This window comes from Ictalurus punctatus, unplaced genomic scaffold (assembly GCF_001660625.3).
Source record: "Ictalurus punctatus breed USDA103 unplaced genomic scaffold, Coco_2.0 tig00163737, whole genome shotgun sequence".
NCBI lineage: Eukaryota > Metazoa > Chordata > Actinopteri > Siluriformes > Ictaluridae > Ictalurus > Ictalurus punctatus.
Genome location: NW_026521186.1, coordinates 40,785 through 53,637, shown reverse-complemented (window position 1 = coordinate 53,637; position 12,853 = coordinate 40,785). Strand labels below are relative to the sequence as shown.

Here is a 12,853-nt window from a genome sequence, read left to right as displayed (position 1 = left end):
TCATTCAAAACAGTGTTCCAGCAGCACGAAGTCATTCAAAAGAATGCTCTAGCAGCATAGAATACAACACACACACACACACACACACACACACACAAGGCAATAGCGGAGTTGGGATAAAGGGCATTAGGGTGACTGTGTTTTGTTAGGGTCAGGGAGGAATCCGACCGAGCTAAAGAGGAGGAGGCCGGATGGGCTGGCTGGTGCTAACTAGGCGTGCCTGTTTGGCCCGGGACTACAAGAGCGGAGCGGAGCGCTGCGTACGAGTGGTGAAGCCCTGACACTGGCAAAGACAGAACGAGTCTTCTGACCTACACCTATAATCACATTTTCTTGTTGGACATGCTTTCTCCCCTACAACTAACAATGTCTTACTCTTGTCTTTGCTGCTCTGTTCAGCTCTTCCTACTTTCCTACTGACTGTTTCCCACCCACCTAGTCAACTTTTATTCAACATTTGTTCTTTTCATCTAGACTTTAAATTTATCTACTCTTCACCATCTATTCATATGCTTTCAGTTTGAATGAAAGTGAGCAAGTGATTTCTAGCATGCTAGCCGTGTTAATGAATGATAGCGACCATGCAAAGTTTGCTCAGTCGAAGAATAGCTTGTTTCTCTATGAATGGGACTGTTGTGTAAACTTCTCCTTTGAAACTGCTTTATCCTCTTTACTCTGAAGCTAAAATTTTTAGCATGGTTTCTCGGGCTTGTATAATCTGACGTGATAAAAAAGCTGGGTGATAATCTGGTCTTTTCTCTGGAACTGAACATTTAAAACATTGAGCAGCTCTGTGACGTCCACCAGGAAAGCCAGGTCAGAAAGCCATTTCTTATCCATGGGCTCTTGAATACTACCAATCTCGCTTTCCTGAAAAGCTCCGATCTCATCACGCAGATCAAAAAATCTCCTGAGAACTTTTCCTCTGCTCAGCCATCTAACCTCCTGGTGGTACAACACATCACCATATTGTGCATCCATCTCATCCAACAGTACCTTGAACTGCAGGTGAGAGAGCGCCTTGGAGCGTATATCATTCACAATTTTGACGGCATCACGTCCACAAGCCCGATGGATTGGGCACATAGCTGTTCTTGATGTAAAATACAAGAAATCTGATAGCTGGCCCGTGTGGCACTTTCTTGAGCTGATGAAGGACATAGCAGCGCGCTCTGCTCAGATCGAAGTTTAGCAAGCAGCTCGTTAGCCTTCTGTTTTCATGCCTCGCCGCTGTCCTTTGAGAAAGCTGAAGAACATTTTGTTTCATAATGACGGATTTTGTACTCTTTCAAAACAGCAACTGACTGCTTGCAAACTAGACACAGTGCCTTTGAATTGATTTCAGCAAATAAAAGTCAACTTGCCAAATCTTTTTAAATTTCCTCTTGTCTGTGTGCCAGTGCCTGGATCTCTCCATTATTACCTGTTTGTTGACTGTCGCAATGCATGCTGGCCTTGAAGTACGCATGTACATTAAATAAAATTCTAATTCTTATTCTCTACATTTAATTTCAATTTACATTTTTGTAGCTCAAAATTAAAATTAATAAAAAAATTAAATTAGAAATGAAGATCAGCATCAATCAAATCCCCCCCCACATATGGCATGGCGGGCCAAATCAAAAGTCACCATCTCTGTTCTAACTGTTGTAGTAGCACGTAGTCATTCGAACTAAGGTTCAAGAAGCGCATAATAATTCTAAATACTGTTGTAGTAGCACCTAGTCATTCGAGCTAATGTGACATTAGCGCAAAGTCATTCAAAAGAATGTTCTAGCAGCATGGAATACAACACACAGACACACACACACACACACACACAAGGCTATAGCGGAGCCTATAGTCAGGCGCGCTGTGCTTTACACGGCCCCCAACGCGCTCTGCTTCCGATACTACACACACCACTCGACAGCTGCAAAGACATCAGGCTCGTTCACAAGGCTCCTCTTTAACTCGGCCCAGAACGCATACGACGGCCGTGCCTGCTTTTCGCCGGTTTTTACACACCACATCGCACGAAATGCGTAGCCCGCCGGCTTGAGTACAACGCGCGCCGCGCCTTTTCATGTCCGCTGCACAAGACTGTTGCTCTCTAGCCGGCCAGGCCGGGCCACGGGAGAAACTAGAAAGCCCGTCCTCGCTCAGCGTGTGCTTCAACGTTTTGAATCTCGTCTTGCGAGTGGGATTTTCACCGAGAAATGCCATGAGAAAACACATCTGAGCGCGCGCCGCGTCCGTGCATTCATTCAGTGGCGCCCGAGTTGAGTCTACAACGCTCTCATATCTGTTTTTAAGCCCGGCCCGGAGGATCGTCCTGTATTACACACTAACGTACAGTGTACAACTCGTGTATTCTACGTAGTTCCAAGAGAGATGGCAGAAGTCGCACCCGCTCCCGCCGCCGCGCCGGCCAAAGCGCCCAAGAAGAAAGCAGCTTCGAGAGCAAAAAAAGCCGGCCCTAGCGTCGGCGAGCTGATCGTCAAAGCCGTTTCCTCGTCTAAGGAGAGGAGCGGCGTGTCTCTCGCTGCTCTGAAGAAAGCGCTGGCTGCCGGCGGATACGATGTGGAGAAGAACAATTCCCGCGTCAAGATCGCTGTTAAGGGTCTCGTGACTAAAGGCACTCTAGTGCAGACCAAAGGGACCGGCGCGTCTGGCTCTTTCAAGCTGAACAAGAAGCAGACCGAAGCCAAGAAGCCCGTGAAGAAAGCCGCGCCCAAAGCGAAAAAGCCCGCCGCCAAAAAGCCCGCCGCTACTAAGAAGCCCAAGAAGGTAGCGGCCAAGAAACCCGCCGCCGCGGCCAAGAAATCTCCTAAGAAGGCGAAGAAGCCCACAGCCGCGGCAAAGAAAGCCACCAAGAGCCCGAAGAAGGTGAAAAAGCCCGCGACCCCTAAAAAGGCAGCCAAGAGCCCCAAGAAAGCGAAAGCTGTCAAGCCCAAGACCACAAAGCCTAAAGCGGCAAAGGCGAAGAAGGCAGCACCCAAAAAGAAGTAAAGACTTTTGTTTCTTTCATGCTTTTGTTCCTTAAACGGCTCTTTTAAGAGCCACCCATATTTTCCTTTAAAGAGCGACAATTCATTTTCAGTCAAGCTTTATGGAATCAAAGCAATACACGTTAGAAACATTCAATAGTATGGATACACATATCTACTACATATTATGTGAACATAGCCACAAGCTGATGCTGGTTTTAGTACAGTAGGATAGAATCCTGATCGTGATTCCTAAACGTCATTCCTGATCTCCAAAACGATCACAGAATATGTAGGATAACATATTGATACATAATAAATCAATGTTAATGATGAGAATAAATAAATTCAGTATATAGTTGTTACTTCGTGCTTTTGTATGAATATTCCCTTCTGTCTGTTTTCATTCGCGCTCGCTCTCTCTCTCACCCACACACGCACAAACAGGGGTGGGAGGGTTGACGCTGGAATTCGACGGCCTGTTTATGATTGGCTAATGCGCCACTGCGTTCTTAGCGAATAAGAGAGTGGCCGTTTTGTCTATATCACGGAGAGCTCGGGGTGTAACGTTCATTTCGGAGTTGTTGTTAGAACAGATCTGAGCATCAAGATGAGTGGCAGAGGAAAAACCGGCGGAAAGGCTAGAGCTAAAGCCAAGACTCGTTCATCCAGGGCTGGACTTCAGTTCCCCGTGGGACGTGTGCACAGGCTTCTGCGTAAAGGCAATTATGCCGAGCGCGTCGGTGCCGGCGCTCCGGTCTACCTGGCCGCAGTGTTGGAGTATCTGACCGCTGAGATCCTGGAGTTGGCCGGTAACGCCGCCCGTGATAATAAGAAGACTCGTATCATTCCCCGCCACTTGCAGCTCGCCGTGCGTAACGACGAGGAGCTGAACAAACTGCTTGGCGGAGTAACCATCGCTCAAGGTGGTGTGCTACCCAACATTCAGGCTGTGCTTCTGCCTAAAAAGACCGAGAAGGCCGTCAAGACCAAGTAAACTCGTCCACCGCTGCTTTGTCAGTACCCAAAGGCTCTTTTAAGAGCCACCATCTCTGCTTCAAAAGTGCAGTTTTTACACCCGTTTTTCTACTGAAGTCAGCACGTTTATTAATAATAATAATAGTGGTAGTTAGCCTGTTGCTTAAATGAAATCTAAGGGGTGAAAGTGCACTTCTAAGACAGCATATTTATAAATAAAAAAGGACTCGATAATTTTCTAGCCATGATTTGATACCATATTTAAGTAATGACTATAAGAACTATAATAGCAGTTAGCGTGCTGGTTAAATGAAGTCTGAGGAGTGAAAATGGTTTGTGACGGCGTTGTGTGTGCTCCTAATGAACAAAGCAGAGAGCGCGCCAATAGAATTGTGGCGGGCGTCTTGTGTTTCGAACGGAGGCAGAGAAGACGGTCCAATAGTCAACAGGTGACGTAAAACGTTCTATCGAATAGCAGACGAGCGCGTTCGAGATGCCCAATCAGCGCAGGGTGGCGTTATGGCTTAAAAAGGCCGCGTTCGTGCGCGCCGTTTATCCTGTTTTTCTATCCGTGAAGTGCAGAGCTCGACACTATGGCAAGAACCAAGCAGACCGCCCGTAAGTCCACCGGTGGCAAAGCGCCAAGGAAGCAGCTCGCTACTAAGGCTGCTCGCAAGAGTGCGCCGGCTACCGGCGGCGTGAAGAAGCCTCACCGTTACAGGCCCGGCACCGTGGCTCTGAGGGAGATCCGTCGTTATCAGAAGTCTACTGAGCTGCTCATCCGCAAGCTGCCCTTCCAGCGCCTGGTGCGAGAAATCGCTCAGGACTTCAAGACCGACTTGCGTTTCCAGAGCTCGGCCGTCATGGCCCTGCAGGAGGCGAGCGAGGCATACCTGGTCGGTCTGTTCGAGGACACCAATCTGTGCGCTATCCACGCCAAGAGAGTGACCATCATGCCCAAGGATATTCAGCTGGCCCGCCGTATTCGCGGAGAACGCGCTTAAACCACAACTCCGTCTAATATACACAAAGGCTCTTTTAAGAGCCACTTCCTCGTCTCACAAAACAGCAAATTTTCTTTCTTGGGCAGTTTAAGTATTAGAACGTGGTACAGAGAGAGAGAAGGAACAGTAATAATAATGTTTGTATATATGTATGTGTGTGTAAATTAAGTGCACGGCTTTCTATTTTTATCAACATTAGAAAGGTTGGTTATTTATTTTGCATTTTCATGATAAATATAGTCCTATGAGTATTACATAATGTTTGTTTTTATAGATGAGCCGTTAATTGTGGTTATGTCCGAACAATACAATGCACAGTAATGAGCTGTGTCTGTAAAATAGCGGATTTTAGGGCAAGAGCTATTACATCATACATACATTTCATCCATCATCCCTTTTGTCCCGTCCATGATAATTGTTTTTGTAATTTAATGATTGTAGACATGACCTCATCTTTGAAATCTTCTTCCCTATTTGTGGATATTCTCTCTCTCTCATATATATATATATACACATATACATATATAATGTCCACTGTATTAAATATTATTTAATGTGTGAAACGAGTTAGAAGACGGTTTTAGTAGAAACATATAAGTATCACTTTCATTCAAACTGAAAGCATATGAATAGATGGTGAAGAGTAGATAAATTTAAAGTCTAGATGAAAAGAACAAATGTTGAATAAAAGTTGACTAGGTGGGTGGGAAACAGTCAGTAGGAAAGTAGGAAGAGCTGAACAGAGCAGCAAAGACAAGAGTAAGACATTGTTAGTTGTAGGGGAGAAAGCATGTCCAACAAGAAAATGTGATTATAGGTGTAGGTCAGAAGACTCGTTCTGTCTTTGCCAGTGTCAGGGCTTCACCACTCGTACGCAGCGCTCCGCTCCGCTCTTGTAGTCCCGGGCCAAACAGGCACGCCTAGTTAGCACCAGCCAGCCCATCCGGCCTCCTCCTCTTTAGCTCGGTCGGATTCCTCCCTGACCCTAACAAAACACAGTCACCCTAATGCCCTTTATCCCAACTCCGCTATTGCCTTGTGTGTGTGTGTGTGTGTTGTATTCTATGCTGCTAGAGCATTCTTTTGAATGACTTCGTGCTGCTGGAACACTGTTTTGAATGACTACATGTTACTACAACAGTATTTAGAACTTTTACGTGCTTCTAGAACCTTAGTTTGAATTTCTATGTGTTACTAGAATACCATTTTCAGTTACTTCCTGTTGCTAGTCTTAATATGAATAACTTTGTGCTGCTAAAACCCCATTTTGCATTGCTCAGATTATACAAGCCCGAGAAACCGTGCTACAACCCTGTTGAGATTTACTCATCTCTGCATGTATCAGACTGCTAGGATTACCCAAAAGCCTGAACATTCGTGGGAGAGCAGCACTTCAGAAGTGCCCCCCCTCTGTCTCTCTCACTCACACACACACACACACACAGAGCAAGAGAGAAAGCGAAAGAAAATAGATTGCTCTTTGTATGAAAAGTGGGTGGCTCTTAAAAGAGCCGTTGGGTTGATGAAGACGGCGGTAACGCGCTTCACTTGGAGCTGGTGTACTTGGTGACGGCCTTTGTGCCCTCGGACACGGCGTGCTTGGCCAGCTCGCCGGGAAGCAACAGGCGCACGGCGGTCTGGATCTCCCTGGAGGTGATAGTGGAACGCTTGTTGTAATGAGCCAGACGAGAAGACTCACCGGCGATGCGCTCAAAAATATCATTCACGAAGGAGTTCATGATGCCCATGGCCTTGGATGAGATGCCGGTATCAGGGTGCACTTGCTTCAGGACCTTGTACACGTAGATGGCGTAGCTCTCCTTCCTGGACTTTCTGCGCTTCTTGCCTCCTTTGCCGGCCGTCTTGGTCACGGCTTTCTTTGATCCCTTCTTGGGCGCGGTCTTGGCTGGATCGGGTATGATGCTGCTTGTCGAATAAACGAACAGAAAATGACTAACGCCCGCCTCGCGCCCGCTCTATTTACAGACCCACATGCTAATGACGTCCACACAAGTCACCTTTTTTTGATTGGCCAAAATTCGATACCTCCTCCTGCATGGCGCCTCCTACTGCTCCTCCCTCCTCCGCTACGCTTTGTTTCCCTTCCCGCCGTTGTATTTACAGTGCAACGTGCACTATGAAAAAACAATTGGCTTGAAAAAAATTATACACATATACATATATACACACACACACACATATACACACACATATATATATATATATATATATATATATATATATATATATATATAGAGAGAGAGAGAGAGAGAGAGAGAGAGAGAGAAAGAAATGCGGAAGTAAGTTTCTACTAAAACCGTCTTGTAACTCATTTTAAACACGTTATAATATTTAATACTGTGCATATAAATGTATAAAAAAATAAAGATGTGCAAAAAAACAAAAATAAATTCTTTTTATGTACACAGACAGTTCTTATCTATCACTTTTACTACTTGTGTAGAGCGTTTGATACCTTATGCTTGAAAAAACAGAAAAAACTTGACTTCCCCACTTTTCTCTCTCTCTCTTATATATGCATGCATGCGTGCGTATGAGAAAGAGAAATATAGAAGTTTCTACTAAAATCTAAATTGTTTTAATCAAACAAGTTACAATATTTAATATATATGTATCTAATATTGTATACTGTACAATATTATATATAATACAATATTGAATATATACGGAGTTATATATATATATATATATAAAAAAGAGAGAGAGAGAGAGAGAGAATTATTACAAAAAATACAAATAGATCTACCACTTATGCTACTGCTGTACAGCGTTTGATGCCTTATGCTTCACGAAAGAAAAAGCCTCCCCCCCACGGAAGAGCTCTTTTTCTAGACATGTGGGTGGCTCTTAAAAGAGCCGTTGTGTTCGCGTCGTTCGGTGTTAGAGCGTTTAACCGCCGAAGCCGTACAGGGTGCGTCCCTGGCGTTTCAGGGCGTACACCACATCCATGGCGGTCACGGTCTTTCTCTTGGCATGCTCGGTGTAGGTGACGGCGTCGCGGATCACGTTCTCCAGGAACACTTTCAGCACACCGCGAGTCTCTTCATAGATCAGACCAGAAATACGCTTTACACCACCACGCCGAGCCAGACGGCGAATAGCCGGCTTGGTGATTCCCTGGATATTATCGCGAAGCACCTTGCGGTGGCGCTTAGCGCCTCCTTTGCCGAGTCCCTTACCACCCTTGCTTTTTTTTTTTTTTAATGAGTTTTATTGAAATTATACAAAATTCACAATCTTACACAAGTCATATTCAGAAAGAAAGGGAGAGAAAAAAAAACAAACTTACATAGTCAAAGTACAATTACACGCAAATATTGTCCCACACTGAAGAGTCTTTAAACCAAGATGTGCTGCTTTTTAGTCTTCTTAGCTCTTTTTGAATGTCCTTGAATACAACATCACTGGATATAAACGTTTGATTTATAGTCATTTTGGCTCTTGTTTTCCAGAGTTTAGATTTAGTCAAACATATTATGAACCAAATGAAGTCATGCTGAGTCTTGCTACAATTTTCTTTCAAAATACCATAGAAAATTGAGTTCATATTTATTTCTATATTGAGACCAATGATTTTTAATTTAGCCCATGTTTCTTTAGAGCGATAACACTCTAACAGGAAATGTTCGAGTGTTTCCTCTTCATTACAATTAGGCATCGGGCATTTACTGGTTTTTACAAAACAGCTCCATTTTACAACCGCTCTTACTGGGAGCCTTCTTACAGCGACTAACCAAGTTGTATCTCTCAGGTGTTCAGATAGGATTTTATTCTGTAAGTTTTGGAGACATTCTTTGTTTTGGTCTTCCTCCAAATTTCTGAAAGCCACAGGGTTACAATAAACTCGATCAACAATTAAAAGATATATTTCTTTGCTCGAGTCTTTCACCCAATCGATGTTTAGATCTTTAAATTTGTTAGTGAAGTCGGAAAACATCAGTTTATAATACGGAATTCCTTTCCTCGATGGACCTTTTTTAGATTTCCAGTTAGAGATGTTCCCTATCCATTCGGTTTGCCTGGCAATACCACTCGCGATGATTTTGCACACTGCTATTTTAGTTTTTAGGGATATATCGACAGCCCCAAGGCCTCCCAGTTCCCTTCTCTTAAAAAGGAGCTCACGTTTTGTAACCTCACGAGTCGTATCCCATATGAAATTACAGCATATTTTATGAAGTCTTTTTACCCAAACTTCTGTCGGAGGTAAGATGCATGATAAAAACAGTATTTTTGATAATAGAAAAGTTTTAATAATATTTATTCTAGTTTTATAACTTAGATTACATGATTTCCATTTATCAATTTCATCTTGTATTATTTCTTCTTTTTTTGACCAGTTATGGTCGACACAGCCATTATTATCTATATATATACCTAAAACCTTTAATTGCTGAACTTCTGGGACATCTATGGGAAATTTGTTTTTTTCATTTCCAATCCAGACACATTCCGTTTTAGCTTTATTTAAGGAGGCTCCAGAGACTTGCTCATACTCGCTAAAATATTCAAAGATGATGTCTAGTTCTTGTTTAGATTTCACAAATACAGTTATGTCATCAGCATAAGCAGAGATCACGACTCTGTTCTTTCCTATTTGAAGACCTTTAAGTCTATGATCATCTTGGATTTTTTGTACAAGTGGGTTTATAGATAAAATATACAGGGCTGCACTCAGAGGGCACCCTTGCTTTACACCCCGCATAACTTCAAATGGTTCAGTCAAAGAACCGTTAACATTTACTTCAACCGTCGATTTAACATAAAGGCATTTAATCATGTTTATGAAATTTTCAGGGAATTGATACAGTTTTAAAATCTCCCACAAATAGTCTCTTGAGATATAATCAAATGCTTTTCTTTGGTCCAAAGCCACAATGTAAAAACTGTCACCATTTTTATCAAAACTAGTTCTCTTAATGTGTTCAAGTTGTCCCACATAAATCTTCCCTTTATTGCACATGTTTGTTGTTTAGCTATTATTACATCCAAATAGTCACTCATCCTGTTCATAATGGTCTTTGCAAAAATCTTATAATCGACATTCATTAGGGTGAGATGTCTCCAGTTGTTGATATCACTCATTTCACCCTTTTTATACAACAAGGATAAAACGCCTTCATAGAACGAGTCATGCATGTAACCTCTAGCGATCCCATCATTGAAGGCTTGCGTTAATAATTTAGCCAAATCTATGGCGCATGCATGATAAAAATCAGACGGGAGACCATCTTTCCCTGGAGACTTTTTTAGATTTAATTGTTTAATGGCATCAACAACCTCGGCCTCTTTTATTTCCTCACCTAAGCTCTTGGAAGGCGGGTCGACACTATTTTTTACATTCAAAAAGGTTTTTAGGAGTTTATTATCTATTTCAATTGAGTTGTACATGTTTGAACAAAGGATCCGAACAGCATCTCTGACGTCTTTAGGATTTTTCACTATAGTTCCATTATCTGTTTTAATGGCTTCGATATATTGGGCTTCTTTCCTTTTATTAAATAGTGAAATTGCTTTTGTTTGATTTAGAAGTTCATCGGAAATTATTCCTGCTCGGACTTGAATGTTCAGTAAAAACTCACTATTTAAAGTTTCTATCTCTTTTTTCAAATCCTTTAAGTTGTTTTCCTCACTTTCATCTCTTGTATTTTTCAGTTTTAGGTTTATATATTGTGTCATAATTGTATTGTACTTCTCATTTTTTTCTTTATTAAAACATAGACATTTGTATTTAAGAAATTTTTTAATCTGGATCTTAAAAACTTCCCACAAGTCACAATAATTGGTCGTGAGGATATCTAAAGTTTTAATCCTATTAATTTCTTCCTTTAATTCTATAATCAATAAAGGACTTTTCAAGATTTGTGTGTTTAATTTCCAATAGTTTCTTCTTTCTTCATTTTTAAGTCTCATGCCACATATAACTGTCAAGTGGTCCGACTCAACCAAGAGTTTTGTTGTATAAAATTTTGCCTCAAAATTATTATTAATATATATCCTGTCAATCCTAGTTTTACATGTTTTATCAAACCTTGTAAAGTCCACTTTCTCTGGATATAATGTCCTAAATATGTCGGTGAAATGCTGTTCATTCATTATAGATTTAAGGACACCACCTTCTCTCCTAATTTTACATATTTTGGAAGAAATTTTATCATTATCATCTGTGATTGTATTAAAATCACCGCATACAATGGTATAGAAACCGACGCACAGGAGCATTTTAAGCTTTTTAAAAAGCCGGATTTTACCAACAGTATCCTGTGCTGTGTATACATTTATTACTCTAATTTTTTTTGTGCAATAAAACACATCTATAAACATTAATCGACCAGGAATTATTTCACGACTCTTAATTATTTTAAATTTATTGTTATAAAATAGGGTCGCAATACCATCAGCTTTACTTTCGCCTATTGAAAAGATTTGATCCATAGACTTTGAGCGTCCTGTACGTCTGCAAAACTGCTTAATCTGGTCTCTTGTATACATAAAATATCAACATGTTCACCACTCAATATATTTAACTTTTTTACTTGATTAATTTTTGCCTGAATCCCTCTAACATTACATGTGGCAACAGTTAAATTTGAAAAAACCATAAAAATTAAGAGAAGGATCTTCTCCGATAGATATTATTGCGTGTCCATTAGTCCACATTTTCTCAACATTATCCAAATCATTTAACCTTAATTCCTGCAGACATATATCACAATTCTTTTTAAATGATATGGGAATTGAAGTTAAAATCAAAGACATTGTGTCATAAAAAAGGGAAGATAAGTAGGCGATATACATCATTCCTTAACCTTTTTTGCATTGTCAACATTTCCAGGAGAATTCCTCTTTCGCCTTTGGCGTTTATATGGATAGTCTAAAGTGTTTTTACCTTTCGCCAGCGTGGGAGTGTCCGCAGTGTCACCTGTGTTGTCGGCGATTGTCTGAGTTGTTCCACTTTCACCAGCTGGATGCGATGACTCCTCTCGGCCCTGTAGGCTTCCTGCAGGTGTAGAAATGATCTGGGTCGCTCCACTCTCTCCCTCTGAGCACGTAGGCTCCTCTGGGGCTTGTAGACCTCCTTCCGGGGTTGAGCCGATCCGAGTCTCGCCGACTTCTACAGCTGATAGCGCAGGAAACTCCGATGCTTGCCGTCTCTCCACAGACGAAAGACTGGGCGGAGATGCTCCGCTGCTTCCAGCAGGTACTTCCGGTGTCTTCCGTCTCCCTTCCGGGGTCAGAGATTCGGCGCTGCTCTCAGAGTCCTCGCTGTCTTCGCTGTCGCTGGTATCGGTGCTGCTTGAGTCACTCCCAGATGTCGAGTCGTCCTCACTTGTGTGTAGTTTATTTTCTTCCCAGTTGTTATCCTCTTTATCGTTTGTTTTGGTTTCTGTGTTATGTGCGTTTTGTGTTGCATTCTGGTCAATGTCTTTTTGATTTTTCGGCAGTCTTAGTTTATAGCTGTAAGAATTTGGGCATTGAAAATATATATGCCCAGTTTCATTACATAAATTACATACTTGTGTGTTTCTACAACTCTTTCCTTTGTGGCCAAAGCTTCCGCATTTCCAGCACTTTGTTTTCTCACAGTCCTTTGCCTGATGGTCGGAATCGTTACATATAAAACATCGCTTTGTTTGGCCGGGGTATGTAATCGTTCCATTGTATGGTCCCATGGAAATGGAATTTGGTATCTGGAATATACTTCCGTCGGGGTTTTTCTTGAGTTTTATTTTATATCTCCTGACTCCATACCATATCCCGAACTGGTCCAGCGGCTTGTCAACAGGGTTCAGTATCTCACCAAACCTTAAGAGATATTGTTCTACATCCGAGTCAGCGATTCTCCCAGTCCAAAACTTGACTACAATGCTCTTTACGTCT

At 42.0% G+C, this 12,853-nt stretch overlaps 3 protein-coding genes across 3 annotated transcripts; all 3 read left to right on the top strand.

The window, feature by feature from the left end:
• Window positions 1–1,802: 1,802 nt before the first annotated feature.
• On the top strand, window positions 1,803–3,148 carry LOC128632693 (histone H1-like). Its single transcript, XM_053679405.1, has one exon. It carries the CDS (start codon window positions 2,374–2,376, stop codon window positions 2,989–2,991), a length of 618 nt encoding a protein of 205 aa, XP_053535380.1. The 5' UTR covers window positions 1,803–2,373; the 3' UTR covers window positions 2,992–3,148.
• A 39-nt stretch (window positions 3,149–3,187) lies between these two features.
• On the top strand, window positions 3,188–4,165 carry LOC108262324 (histone H2A). Its single transcript, XM_053679406.1, has one exon. It carries the CDS (start codon window positions 3,580–3,582, stop codon window positions 3,964–3,966), a length of 387 nt encoding a protein of 128 aa, XP_053535381.1. The 5' UTR covers window positions 3,188–3,579; the 3' UTR covers window positions 3,967–4,165.
• A 336-nt stretch (window positions 4,166–4,501) lies between these two features.
• On the top strand, window positions 4,502–5,035 carry LOC108262325 (histone H3). The gene has a single exon (XM_017462853.3). It carries the CDS (start codon window positions 4,541–4,543, stop codon window positions 4,949–4,951), a length of 411 nt encoding a protein of 136 aa, XP_017318342.2. The 5' UTR covers window positions 4,502–4,540; the 3' UTR covers window positions 4,952–5,035.
• Window positions 5,036–12,853: the final 7,818 nt, after the last annotated feature.